Source organism: Strix uralensis, chromosome 21 (genome assembly GCF_047716275.1).
Source record: "Strix uralensis isolate ZFMK-TIS-50842 chromosome 21, bStrUra1, whole genome shotgun sequence".
Taxonomy (NCBI): Eukaryota; Metazoa; Chordata; class Aves; order Strigiformes; family Strigidae; genus Strix; species Strix uralensis.
In genome coordinates, this window is record NC_133992.1 from 7,429,831 (window position 1) to 7,444,110 (window position 14,280).

Consider the following 14,280-nt stretch of genomic DNA (forward strand, 5'->3'; position numbering starts at 1 on the left):
CCTTCGGCTGGGGCTTTTCCTCCCCTCGGCTCTCTCCTTCCTTTTCCCTTTTCCTCCCCTAAATGCACTGAGCAGATGGAGGAGGAAAGTGGAAAACCTCTTCCCTGCGATGAACCCATCAGGCCATGCTCAGTCTCAGCCCTGGACCAGCGGTAGAAATTTGGGCAGCATCTTCCCACAGGCAGCATCGCCCTCCCCTTCCCCTCGGGAAGCCACCGCATCCCATCCTGTCCCACGGATGCCGTCAGGAGTGACAGCCCGCACTCAGCACAGCAAAATTGCTCAGATGAAGGTGAACTGACAGCTGAGGTTACAAATTAGAAAATTTTAAGCAGCGGCAGCTGTCTCCTTGGCTGCCCCCCTCCATGTCCCCCCCCTGCTCCAGTCCCCCCCTCTTCCCCAGCAGTAATTACGGGGTGATTGAAGCTTCGCCAGGCTGCAGCGCTGACACCTCTGTCTTTTTCCTGTAAACACGGGGAGATGAAAATAGACACTTGGAGCCGCTGCGAGTGTCACTTTGAAGGTGTCTCTTGTCTCCTCGGCGGCAAGGCTGGAGCATGGTTGTCAGCTCCCCTCCCCTCCACCCTGGCTGTCACGCTCCGGTCCCCGATCCTCTTGCATCAGGTTGAATGGGATGGGCAGGGGCACAGGCAGATGGGCAAAATGTGGAGGTCAAGACATGGGCCCAAACCTTTGGTCAGCCTAAACTGGCTTTAACACCTTCTAAAGGAAGGGAAGGGAATATTAATTGTGTTAGTGGTGGGTTTGGTGTCGAGGGGGCATACAGCAGCCCTCTGTGCCCCTGTGCCACTGCCGTGCCCATGGGGACAGCTGGGTTTTGGTGTTAACTCAGCTGCCTCCTCCCGCAGCCCTGTGAGGACGGGTGCTCAGTGAGCACCCCGTGAGCTGCCCTCGAAGACTGGGCTGCAACATTGCTGGGGTGGCCTGAGAGGAGGGGGTGGCTCTCCTTCGGGACAGAGACCCATCCTGTCCCTGTAGGATGCTGAAATCGTGGACCCTGGTAGGGATGAGGCTTGATGGAAGTGGCTTGGGCTGCCATGGTAGACAGGGCTCTTGCCGTGTCCGTGGGACCGTGGCCACTCCGGGACAGGCCATGTTTGAGCCTGTGCCACTCTCCAGGGCACCGAGCAGGCAGAGCCCGGTGTGGGTTTAAGCCCCCCTGACAGCCCCATGGGCTCCCCTCACCCCTCTCGGGGCTGGGGCTGGCTGGGGACAGGTCCCCTTTGGCGGGGACAGTTTTCTATGGCATTTCTTTGTGTGCCAGCAAACTCCAACGTGTGGGTGCCCTTTGCCGTTCCTATGGCCGTGCTATAACACAGATGCCCAACGTTGGGAGGGGACAGTCCCCATGGGCGGGCAGGGGACAGGGACGTGCTGGTGGAGCAGCCCCAACCACAGGCAGGTTACAGCCATGCCCGCTGCGTGTTCGTTACTGGACTAGCTCAGCATTTCCCCTACCGGTTCTCCACCCACATCTGACCTGGAGCGGAGCACCGCATTGCCACCCTCAGATTTAAACACCAAGTAAACACGTTATGCAGCAAATAAGCCCCAAGCGGCTGGAACAAAGGGAGCAGCTCGCCCGTTGCGTTAGCCCCCATCGCCAAAATAATTAAGCATCCCTTCATCTCCAGGCGTCGTGCAATGGTGGGGGCAGGAGGGAAGGGACTGGGGGGTCCCTGCCAGCCCCAAATGAGGTTGCCCTCCCAGCCCCCAGGTAGCCTCATTGCTTCACAGCGGACGCACGGGGCTCTTTCTCGCCAGCCAAGGGGAGAGGAGAGTGTTTCAGGCCCTGCGCTCCCCGTGCCTGTGCCCCGCGTCGTTCCTTTAATTACAGGTTTTCAGCCGCAGACCGTTGGGCACGGATCGGCGGGGGGATCGGTTCCCAAACCCTGTCATTTAGCCTCGTCAGAGTGCCTCTTCAAAGAGGGGAATCTAGAAATTTTCTCCGCAAGGTGCGGAGTGGACTGTCTCGGCCCCAGCATGAATATAATGACAGATGCATTTTACAGCGAGCTGGGACTGAATGCGCTCGACCACGGCTCCTTCTGTCAGCCAAGTCATTATTTTTTGTCATTTGCTGACAGTTTTGGTCTCATTTGTTTCTCTCTCTTTTTCTGCTTTTCCCCCTGCCTGGAAAAATGGCTAGGTATCTATGAGACCCCAGCGGGAACGATCCTATACCATGCGCATTTAGATATTGAGGCCTTCACCATGGACCGGGAAGTACGGAAAATCAAGCAGGGTCTCGCCTTGAAATTCTCCGAGCTGGTGTACAATGGTACGTACGGTCCTTCGGCCCGGCCCTGCTGCTGCAGCATCCTCCCAGCCTTCCTCCTCCTCCTCCCTCATTGCTACTGGAGGCTGCAGGTCCCACTGGTGCATGCGCTCAGGGATGTAAAATTTAGGTGTGGATTTTGAGGCTACTCACGGAGGAAAAGATGGCTTTGCTCGTGCTGAGGGCTGAGCTCAATCCTGCACCTGGCCTGCTTTTGTGCCGAAGTGGCTCCCTGCCTGCCTTTGGGAGACAACGCCACCTTCCACGAGGGCTTGATGGTGGGGGATGCATCTCTCCCAGCATCTCTCCCAGCCCGGTGCCACCACTTCATCCCATCCACCACATTCGGGCGGCGCTCAGGCTGTAATTCACTGTCTCCTTGTCCCCCTCACATCGCCTTTCCCCAGCTCTTCCCTCCGACCCCTTCCATCCCTCCGCCTGCCCTCGCCCCACGGGGACTGCAGCACGTGGGGATATGGGGCACACGAGCACCCACATTCCCGGCACGGGCGCCCCTGCGGTGGGATTTGAAGCCGGTGACCTCTCCCTGTGCCCTGGGAGGGAGAAGCGCCGGGGTGCATGACACAAGGGGTCTCTCGAGGTGCCGTGGGCCTGGCTGCTGCGCTCCGGGGGGCTGCGGGAGGGGACGGGAGGGTCCCGGCCGTGCTATGCGGTGTGCAGCCCACACAGGGGCACTGCGGGTTGTGGCTTTGCCGGGGGCTGCAGGAGGGGCTTCCAGCTGCTCCCAGAACAGCCTGGACTGGGCTGGCAGCCATAAGGGACAAGGGGACGCTGGCTCGCACCCGTAGTTAGGGACAGAAATGAAGCCTCTTGCCTTTCTTCCTGTGGTGCACCCAGCAGCTCCAGCTCGGATCTGCTCAGCCACCCATGTGGGTTGAGTTTGAGGGGTCTCAGCCCTCTGTGCTGCTGGGGCGGGGGCTGGAGGGAACAGCCCACTGGGCCAGGAGGCTGTCAGGCCTGGGGGGGGCCGGGAGTGGCACCCCCGGGGGGACACATCAGCACTGCCCTGGGGTCTGCTCCGTGGATCAACCCCAACTCGGTTTCTGGTGCTAAGCAGAAGCAGGATCAGGCTGAAATGCCGTAGGTGGGCTCAAAACCCCGCTGCCCACAGCTGGGTGCCCACTACACCGCTCCAAGCACAGCGGTGTGTCCCCATGCCCTGGCTTTTCCTCCGTCCCCTGCCTGGTTCAGAGCTGACATCCCTGGAGGCCCCACACCAGGGAGATTTCCTGCCCCTCAGCCAAACACCACTTTTATCTTTCACGTGCCCTGATTTCTCAGCCTCCCTGTTCCTCCTCCCAGTACTTTTTTCAGGCATTTTTCTCTAACCACAAAGGCTGGGAAGATTCCCATATGGAATCTTCCATGGGAAGATCCTCTGGAAATAACCTGACTCCAGGAACTCAGGTTTTGGGCAGCAGCAAATCCATCAGGACTGGGTCAGGCTCTCTTCTTCCCTGCAGTTTCTGATGATTGTGCTCATCCTCAGCACCTTCCCCTCCAAGGACGTTCCCTCCTGTGTCTTCCTCAACAACCAGCATTTAATGTCCGAGCCCCTTTGCTGCTTAAACCATATTTTAGGGCCCCGGCAGGGTGAGGGCTTCTCAGGCTGCCGAAGTCTCAGTTACCTTCCTCTTGAATCACAACCCTTGCCTTAATTCACTCTCTGATGCTGCTCCTGCCTCTGGCTATTTTTATTAGGCTTTGTCCTGGGCTGCCTTTATTTTGACTTTTTTTTTTTTTTTTTTAATTTAAGCATAAACCTGTTTGTTTATTTCTAACCACTTGCTTGTTGTGAAGCCACCAGACTAAAGAGCCACCTGGGGAAGCGTGATTTCGCTTCTCCCTCCCCACCTCTGCCAGGCGAAGGCTGCTGCTTCCCTGGCTCCAGATGCTGAATCCCCAGGGATATTCAGCACGGTCCTAGACTTTCCTGGCTGCTGAGCCTGAATCTAAGGAACAACCCCAACCGGGTGCAAACAACACCAGTGGGTGCCCATGCCGGAGGCCAGGCTTTCAAGCTCACCTTCCTTTAACACCTCATTATTTTAACTAGTCCCTGATTTTAGGAGAATTAGTGTTTATCTTCCCCCTGTCCCCATTGATCCCATTGTGGAGGGTTGGCTTTGAAGCCAGTTCCCCATCCCGGCAGGTACAGCCAGGTGTGGAAATGCCATTGTCCCCCTTCCAGCGCATGATTAGGGCAGGATGATGGTTACGAGGCAGGAAGGTCATTAAGGGGGATTGCTTCCAGTGGGGAATGTGTCTGCGGTGGGGGGTGAAGTGGGGAGGGAAGGATGCTTCCTCACACCTGGAGCTGTCAGAGCCAGGATTTAAGTAGCTGGTTATTATTTTAATGTGTCTTGGGTTTATTTTTACGGGGATGCAACAGCCCGACATCAATCCTGATGTTTGAAGAGTTGTACTTGGAGGGTGGTTACCAAAAAGAGGGGTGTGTTTGCCCAGAGCCGGGATCCCTACCTGCATGGCAGTGCCGATTGTGGGGAGGGGATCCCCGAACCCCTGGGCCGTGCTGTGGTGGGGTGGCCAAGGCGGGGGTCTGGGTCAAGGAGGTGGTTTTGGTGGTGAGGGGTTGCAGGGTTTGACTCTGTGCCTCGGAGCAGGGCTGCACAGATCCCGGGGACAAGGCTGCAGGATACGGCCCCGCTCAGGGGCTGGTGAGGCCAAACAACAAAAGAAATTGTTTGTTTCTTTAATGGCTTCAGCCCCAGAGCCCAGGTGGGAAGGGAAAGGTGAGAGGGCACCGGTGTGCGAGCCAAGCGGGACTGCGATGGGAGAGATAAAACCTGGGGATGACCAGAGGGTGGTGAATGGGCTCTTTCTCTCTCTGCCTCTATCTCCTTCTCCATCTCCCAGGCTTTATTCCAAGTCTCCGAGGGCTCCCTGGCTAATTACTGTGCTTAGGGACAGGAGGGGGAACGGGGGCGGCAGGCAGGGCCACAGCCCCTCGGTGTGCCCACGATGGCCTCAGCGGATGGCAACACCGATGGCTGCTCCCACAGGATGCATTTTGGGGGGCCACGGTGTGACCACACATCACCCCAACACCCAGCCCAGCTGCCTGGGGCTTGGGGTGCTGCCGTGTCATCCGGAGCTGGGGCAGGAAGGGGAGCCACTTGCTGTGGTCGTGGTTAGATGGAGCTTCCCGTGGGCACCGGTTCCCTGCACCCCGCCAGCCCCTTACTTGGGGGTGCAGGGGAAGAAGTCAAACTTTGGTGATGGGGGGAGCGTGGTGGTGGGGGAAAGGGCCGGGAAGGTGAAGCCCACCCGGGGCTGCCGTGATGTCTGTGCCCCAGTGGGCAGCCCGATACAGCTCTGGGGTCAGCCCGGTCTGTGTTAGCTGGAGGGAGCGCTCTGCTCTGCATTCCTCCGGGACGGGTTGTGGGAGCGGGCTGGGGGGGCTGCCCCTCTGGGACCCCCATTGCTGGGGGATTTCCCTTCCCAGGGCTGCCTGGGGGCCTGCCCTGCCCATCCCAGGGGAGAACAGCTCATTGCCTTCCCAGGGGGCTGGAAGCTGATCCCCCCTCACCCCAATTCTGTGTCTGTCTCTCTCCACCTGCCCTTCCCGAGATGGTGGTTTTTGAGTGGCAGTTCCATACTAACTTAACAAAACTTTTAATTTCTGTGATCACCCCCACCCAGTGGAGCTGGAAGGAGAATGGCCCCACTGCCTCTTCTCCACCAGCTGGTTCCAGCCTCCTCTCCTGGGTGGGAACCCGAGGGCCACCAAGGAGAAGGGACACACGTGAGGTCTCCATCCCTCAGAGCCGAACCTGGGTGTTCTGGCACCTCTCCCAGGCCCGTGATCAAATCCCTTCCTTGTAAATTATTAGGGTCTGCCTCGAAGGACTTAGCCTGGGGCAACCACCCTGAATGGGCACCCTGGGGCACCCCAGCCCTCCCTGTGCCCCCACTGACACTGCCTCCTGCCTGCAGGCTTCTGGCACAGCCCCGAGTGTGAGTTCCTGCGGCAGTGCATCGGGCGCTCGCAGGAGGTGGTGGTGGGCACCGTCCGCCTCTCCGTCTTCAAGGGCCAGGTCTACATCCTGGGCAGGGAGTCCCCGCGGTCGCTGTACAACGAGGAGCTGGTGAGGTGAGTGGGGTTTGAGGGGCCGGGGCGGGCAGGGGTGGTGGCAGCGAGTATCCCATCCCATCCCACTCCATCCCACTCCATCCCATCCCATCCCATCCTATCCCATCCCATCCCATCCCGTCCCACTCCATCCCATCCTGTCCCGTTCCCAGTGACACTGGTGACACCATCCTCCCAGCCAAGCGCCTGGCCAAAACACGAGCCGTGTTTTCAAGTCAATGTTTTTTTTTCCTCTGGCTTTTTGCTTTTCTTCACGTTGTTTTCTCTCTCGCTCGCTCACTACCCCCCCAGCCCTCCCTCAACCCCTTTCAATCTCTCTAAACACTTTATAAGCCATAAATACACCCGAATGAGTTTAGATCAGTCGGAGTAAATGTCAAATTATCTTCTCTCTTTCTCTTCTCTGGCTTTTTTTCCCCCTTTCCCTCCCCCTCAAAATCAACAGCTCCTAATAATCCGTCCCAACCCTTCATTATGCTTCGCGCTCTCACTTGGAGAGATTAAATGAATAAAGTATTAAAAAAAAAAAAAAAAAGAGGGAAGAAAAAAAAGGAGGATGGAGGGGGGTGGGACGGAGGAAAAAGAGAGAGGGAGAGAAAAGCAGGGGCACTTATTCTCCCTGCGTCTCCAACCATTTTCCTTTTCTTTTTGATTTCTACATCGCTGGTTTGAAAGCCTTTGAGTGACGGCGTCACAGGAACCCGAGAGAAAGCTGTGAGAGGCAGAGCTGTGTGGAAATGCCTCTGCACAGTAGGTAGAAAGTAACGTAATTATAGAGCAGGTCAGAACCACTCGAATGAGCAAAAACAAAAGCACAGAGGTTTTTCTGTAGCCCGTCAGGGGAGGTAAAATCATTGTAAACTCTTTCTTTTTTTTTTCTTTATTTCCCCCCCCTTTCCTTCTTTAAGGTTTGCAGTTTCTGGGAAATGAGCCGTGTGTTTGGGGGATGTAGGAAACCATCAGAGTTGGGATTTGGTGGGTGGCTGCTGCCTTTGAGGAGGGGGATGAGCTCGGTGTTGCACCGAGGCACTGGCTGCCGCAGCCACAAACCCCATCGGTGCCGGGGGTGTCCTCCAGCCCCAGGGCAATGTCCCCTTCTCGGGACCCCATCCTCTGCTCAGGACAATGTCCCTGCCTGGCATGGGACAGCTCCAGGACAGGGCGAGCATCCCTGCTTGATGCAAGAGCATGGGGAGGAAGGGTGATGATGCACACGAGGGACCACAGAGGGAAATTTGGGGCTATGTCTTGTAGCAGGGCCTGGGGAGCCTGGGGACAGCCATCGGGGTGCTCCCGAGGCCACTTGTCCCTTCCCAGGGTGGGGACCCTGCCCCTGAGCCCCCCACACCCACCAGCAACTGATGTGAGGGGGCAGCAGTGGGCACTGGTCCTGGGGAGCAGCCAGCTCCGGGGTCACCCATGTCCTCGCCCTCCCCAAAAGGCAGCCCCACCCCCCCCCCGGGATCTCCCATCCTGGTGACGGTGCCTTTCTCTCCACAGCATGAACGTGCAAGGGGACTACGAGCCCGCCGACGCCACTGGCTTCATCAACATCAACTCGCTGAGGTCTGTGGGGTCGAGGCGGGACCCTGCCCAAGTGGGGGAAGAAGCCCCTGGTACCCCCAGGGCTCTTCCCCTTCCTGGCTCAGGCTCTGGGGGTGCACCGAGGCCTCCCCCCAAGCCCCCACCAACCACTGGGGTGCGACCACCCCCACCCAGCACCAGCTCTGCCTAATTATAGCTTTCCCCAGCACAGCCAGTCTTGTTATTTTACTTATTTCTCAGAGCCCACCATACTCCCCACCCCGCCCCAACTCCAGGGCTGTAAAACACGCCACATTTACATAATGGGCTCTTAATTTTTCCATTGCCTGTTAACTGCTTTGTTCTCCCCATCCGCCATGTCCCCCCACCCCTTTAAGATAAATTAATTACATTATCTCATGGAAAAAAAAAAAATAATTAAACTGTACAGGCCTTAACAAATGCCTGCTCTTCACGCCCCCTCATTTTGCTTAAATTAATTGAAAGGAAATGTGTGTTATTACTGTTAATTTACAATTAATTTTTTTTTTTAATCCGGTTTCCAGGCTGAAGGAATATCATCGTCTCCAGAGCAAGGTCACCGTAAAGCAGGATGAATAGCAATCAATCGCCCGCGAGCCTCCCGCTCCCCTTTCTAATTTCTCTAAGAACTAGCACTAATTGTGGTGGTAATTTGTAATTGTAACTCGTCTCCCCGGAGTCACCGCGGAGGTGATGGCTTTGTTATGGGGCGGCAAGTGAAATGCAATCATTAAAAAAGGTGGTTGGCCAGAGGAGAAGTGGGAAAAGAAATAAAAACCCAGCCACGCGCTGGGTCCGCTCATTGAGAGCTGGGCTTTATTCCTGCCTTGTTTGTTTGCTCTTCTGGCCCAGCGCTTCCCCGAGCCGGGCTTTGTGAAATTTGTAATGGATTAAGTGCCTCTGAAGGACGTGGGGGGGTTTGGCAGTACCGTGTTGTGAAGGTGGGGAGCGGGGCACATCACCCCACACAGTGGCAGTCCGGAGGGGCGAGCTGGGTGGCAGGGATGGGGTAAGAGGGTTTGATCCTTTCTCTTTTGTCTTTATTTTAGTGCATTTTAAGTGTAGACTTGGGGCTTGTTGAAAAGGAAAAAACAGGGGAAATATCTTCTGATGGTGTTGAGGGAGGCAAGGAGGAGAGGAGTGCTCGCTCCGGGCCGGGCAGGGGGTTTCTCTCCCATCGTGCCTGGGCGGGTTGCGGGTCCCTCCGTCCCCAGGGCTCAGGCTGCAGCGCTTGGCTGTGATGCAGGGATGGGTCAGTGAGGGAGACCTGCTCCAAAACTACGGTGGAAGCAGGAGGAAAGAAAGAAAACACTTTCTAACCCATGCAAATACCCAGGATGTTCTTCTGCTCCACGCTGCTGAGGATGGGGAAGGACCCAGTTTGGGATGTCCCCATGGTGAGTGTCCCCAGCCAGGAGCAGAGACGCTCTCCGGGGCTGGGAGCGATGCGCTCGCCGTGCTCCATCCTGCGGTGCCCGGCACGGCTGCGGGGCACTGGGCAGCCCCATCCCCACGGCAGGGACATGCTCCTTTCCAACGCTTTTGAGGAGAAAAAGCAGAGCTGCCACCAAAAAAGGGAATATTTTAGTAGCCCCCGGGGGGACAGCCAGGCCCGGTGGCCATTTGGGGACATACAGGCGTGCCCTGCCCGCTCCACTGCCGAGCCGACAAGTGTGACAAGCTCTGACATCACAGCTGGGAAAATAACATGTTATTTTCCCAGCTTGGATGTGACTTTCCCTGCTATTACTGGCAGCGACCATCTTGGGAGGAGAAAGCAGCAGAGGGCTGTCAGGCGAGGGGAGAGAAATGTTTTTCTGGGCTGGTGGAGCCTGTCCAATCCCCGTGGGGTGTGGGGAGGGCCGATGCTGCACGGGGCGGCCCTGTTCCCTACATCCCATTGCTTTTGGTAACAAGTCCATGCTGAAAGTGCACCTTCATGTGGGGGTCCCACACGAGCAGTGTCCTTGAGCGATGGTGGGCAGCAGGGGGATGCTGCGGAGCCCACCCCACATGGGGGCTCGGCGTCAAGCCAGCCCTCTTCCTCCCACAGCAGCCTCTTCCCAGGCAGAGGAAAGGGCTTGAAACATCATCAGGAGCCACCTCCTGGGGGGGTCATCCAAAAAGCAGGATGAGAACAGAGTTGCTGCCCTCCCGCACACCGGGGAGGGATGCTGTGCTGGCCCATGGAACAAGGGGCAGCCCTGTAAGCTGTGAGTGTTGCCTCCCCTGCCCGTCCTTGGCAGTGACATGGCTTGGCCATGGCAGAGGTCTCCACTGGCAAAGTGGAGTTTGAAAGAACTTGGTGCAATGATGAGCTGAAGTCTTTTTGGGTGGGGGAGAAAGCAGAAAAAAAGTGTCACAGCAGAAGTGTCTTGTGCCCCAATGCTTGAGAAATGCCAGACATGCTCCGGGAGGGTTCATCACACCAGCTGGGCCACCTCTCCCCAGGGGGCTTAAATCATCTGCTGGAAAAAAACATTTAACTCCGAGGCCTCGAATCTCCTCCAGCACTCGTGCTGCAGCACTTTGGAGCCCAGACCCAAGGGTTCCCTGGTCACTCCTGCCTCACCGCACCCACTGGGATGTGCAAGGGGGTTTTTGGCTGAGGGTAGAGGATGCTGCATACCACGGCAGCTCCAGCTCCTCGGGCAGCACAGGGCTGCTCTTGGAGGTGGTGTTGGACGTGGCTTGGAGGAGCAGCCTGTGTTGGCTTCCAGCTGATGCTTCCAACTGGGCTGAAAGCACATAGTGCTGGTAAAGGAGAGCTCAGGGTATTCAAAAAGCCAAGTCAAACCCAGAGCGAGTCTTGCAGGAGGAAAAAGAATTCTTGAAAATCATGGAAGTGCAGGATAGAGGAGACCCAGCAAGTGCCTGCTCTTTCCCCTTGGTGCAGCTACTGGGGGCTGCAGCAGCAGGATGCTGTGAGTCAAACACCACATGTTTAATTACTTTACTACTCTAATTAACATCAGCCCTTCCAGTTCCCATGATTTGGTGGTGTTTCACTGCCCCCCTTGCAGTTTCCCAGCACCCTTCCACCTCTGGCGTGTCTCAGGGAGGTATTTCAGGGGCTGGGGCTGTCGGCCTCATGTCACAGCAGGAGGAAAAAGCAGCGGGTGAGTGCCATGGTGTGAGCAGTTCCTGAACCACCTGGTAACTCCCCGGCAGAGACATTTCAGGGATAACATTTTGGGCTTTCAAGGTAGCAGGCTTGTTTCTGCAACGCCCGCCTGGCTGTAAGGACAATGAGTGTGGGATGGGGGTCCCTGTCCCCAGGGCAGAACATGTGTCTGAGAGGAGCCTGGAGGGCCCCCAGGACGGGACCTGGGTCACTGCTGGGCTTCGAAGCTCCTCTGCGCATCCCCCCACAGCGTCGCCCATCGCTCAAGCTCCTGCCTGCTTCAAGGCAGCCCCCTGGTGCCCTGGGGCTGGGGGTCCCTGGGGATGCCCTTGGGAAGCTGCACCCCCTCTTTGCACCGTGGGCTGTGCTGTGGGGGTGCTCTGCCACCCTCCCAGGCTCTGGGGAAGGGCTTGTCCGGGGTCACTGCAATCGATATCTCATCTGCAGGCTCTCCTAGCGGAAGTGATGGTATATTGGAACATGGTAATGGGACTTGTCTAGTGGAAAAGGCTAATCTTCCCCAGCTGTACAGGATCTCCGCAGGTGTCCTCCGGCTCTCCCCGCTGCCACCAGCCCCGCAGCCAGTCAAGGAGCAGACATGCTTCTTTAAAGCTGCAGCAGTCCAATTTAGTGCTGGTTCTGGCAAGGGAGAGTCGCCTCCAGCCCAGCCCTGTGGGGTGTAGAGCCATGGCCAGGGCTTCCCAGCGAAGGGCCAGAACTCAGGGTGGCACCACGCAGCACGGGCAGCCGTGGCAGCTCAGATTTGCTGCCTCAAAGCAGAGAAGGTGACGTGTCCTCCAGCCTTGCTTGCCTGGGGATGGCATTTCCTCCAGGGAGGGGAGGAGGAGGAGGATGTGGGGATGATGCCAGGAGAGATGTGAACCCTCCAGAGTGCCACCTGCAAGTGTAGGTGGAAGGCAAGCATGTGCCACAGGGAGAAACAGGGGTTAAAGCTCCTTGCTCTTAATTTGGCTTTTTTGGGAAACGTGGGGGTCACCGCAGGGGGCTCAGCCTGTTTTTCGTGTCCCTAGGGATTGCTAGCAGGGGCAGATCTCCCCTTCCCCTGCCCAGCCTGCACCCAGCCAGGCTTTGTACATCCCGGGGGGGGTCCCGCTTTTTATAAGCTGACCAGCCAGCTCTGGCTACCGCAGCCTGCTGCATCACTATGGCAAAATCAATTTTCCCGTTTCTCTGGAGGTAGAGGTAATTACTGGGTTTAAGGTTTAATATGCATGTGGATTTTAGCGCAAGCGTTGCCAGGAACAACCTGGAACAATGCGCAGGTTTGGGCAACGCATCCTGGGCGCTCAGATGTGGCCATGGTGTGTGGACCCTCCAGATGTGGTCTGTAAAATGGGGGGCCCACTGGCTTTGGGGTGCCCATCAGAGGTTGAGCCACCATCAGATCCCACAAAAGTCGTGCCAAAGATCCCGCTGACCTTGTTCAGGGCAGGGATTTTTTCCTGCAAAAGACAGTAAGAATAGATGGGTGTTAAGAGAAAATTCCCAGCGGGACAGAGCAGCTGTGGGGCTGCTGCGTTTTTGCTTAAACTTTATTTTATTGGGAAGAGAGAGGGATCACAGGTCTGTGCAGGCAAAAGGGATGACATTTTGCAGAAGGGAAGCAGGGAGGTCTTGTGTGGCTGTGTCCTGTGGGACTGTGTCCCCATCACATCCCCTTCTGGGGCTCCATCTCCCCATCTGTGGGGTGTGTGGGAGGGGACCCCGGCCCACCTCTCCCACAGGAGGGACAGAAAATCCTCTTGTGCTACCCAATATCAGGTAATTTTGTGCAGGCGGTGGTCCCTGGGCCATGTTGCTGAGGATGGCATCCCCTTGGCAGGGACACCGGTAGTGATGGCACACTCACGGGAAAACCACGGGAACCCTCGCGATGAGCATTTGGTTCCCGTTTTCCTTCAGAGACTTTCTCCGAGCGGATCATGGGAGCGGGGAGGATGCCCTGGGCCCCGCACACAGGTCACAGGGCTGCAGCACAGCACGGCTATTAAGTGTTTCTATCTTTCCAAGGGAAAGCCATCCCCCCGGTGAGGTTGGGAGTCGCCGGTCGCGAGCTTCCCAGGCAAGGGGGGAGATGGTCGCCTTTGTAAACCCCTTAACAAGGTGGCTTTGTCTCCCCGTTTAACAAGAAGCTCCCTTGCCTCTTCCCTGGGAGTTTCCCAACGCGGGGTCCCTGAAAGCCAGCTTTATGCTCTGGCCGGGGACGCGCTGCCGTGGGGCCGGCGGGGATCAGAGGGACACAGGGGCCCTTCTGCACGCCCCTGACAAAAGGCTGCCCCGGGGGGACAGAGCGTCAAAGCTCAGCCGGCTCAGGGAGGGGGGACAAGGGACCCACAGAGGAGGCTGTGGCGCGAGCCCGCCGTCCATCTGGTCACTCGATCGTGGCAGGCAGCGACCCGGCGATGCTCGGGGAGGGCCAGGGGGGTCCTTCTGGTACGTCCCCCAGGAGAGGGGGCAGGGGGAGAAGCCGGGAAGGGACAGGTAGGTTTTGTTGGCTGCAGGTAACTGGATCCACGGCCGTTGGTGCCTTCCTGCCCTCTCCTCTGGCTTTGGCGGGGCGTGAGAGATTGGAGGTGGGAGTGAGGAGCTATGGGCTGGAAACTGAGACCTCCGTTCGGAGGGGATGCTTCCCCTCGGCTGGATGGAAGTGGGTTTGGAGAAAGCATTGGGGTGTCTCTGCTCCAGCACCCCGCAGCCCTCCCGGCTGGACCAGGGCACGTGCAGCAGCAGGATGGACCACCTGGGAGTGATGCTCGGCTGCAAGGGGCATCCTGGTCATGGCAGAGGCATCACCCATCCCCATGTCAGTGTCCAAGTTGCCCTCTCCCACCTCCTCTCCCTTCTCCAGAGGCTCTGCTGGCCTCTGCTCGGTTTGGGAGCTCTTGTCTTTCCCTCATCCCACCAGCAAGTGCCCCGTCTCGCCTCCCCGCCTCCAGCCATCTGCCTCCAAGCCCCCCGCCCAGATTTACTGTCACGTGTTAAAACCACGGCTCAGCGCCAGGGTCAGCGTGTCACAGTGGCCCCTCATCGATTTGTTTTACCTCCCCTTGGCAAAAGCACTTTGGCCCCGGCCCCCTTGGTGGTGTAAGGGACTTCCCAAGGCCCCCGGTGCTCCCCTTGCCCATCCTGGTGCTG

The 14,280-nt window shown here is 57.6% G+C and overlaps 1 protein-coding gene across 1 annotated transcript in view; it reads left to right on the forward strand.

The window, feature by feature from the left end:
- ASS1 (argininosuccinate synthase 1) overlaps positions 1 to 8,819 on the forward strand; it is a 28,904-nt gene extending 20,085 nt beyond the window's left edge. Inside the window, exons 13-16 of the mRNA XM_074891420.1 lie at positions 2,171 to 2,302; positions 6,278 to 6,434; positions 7,935 to 8,000; positions 8,525 to 8,819. Coding sequence (XP_074747521.1) covers positions 2,171 to 2,302; positions 6,278 to 6,434; positions 7,935 to 8,000; positions 8,525 to 8,579 — 410 coding nt within the window. The 3' untranslated portion in view covers positions 8,580 to 8,819. The remainder of the gene's footprint in view (positions 1 to 2,170; positions 2,303 to 6,277; positions 6,435 to 7,934; positions 8,001 to 8,524) is intronic.
- Positions 8,820 to 14,280: the final 5,461 nt, after the last annotated feature.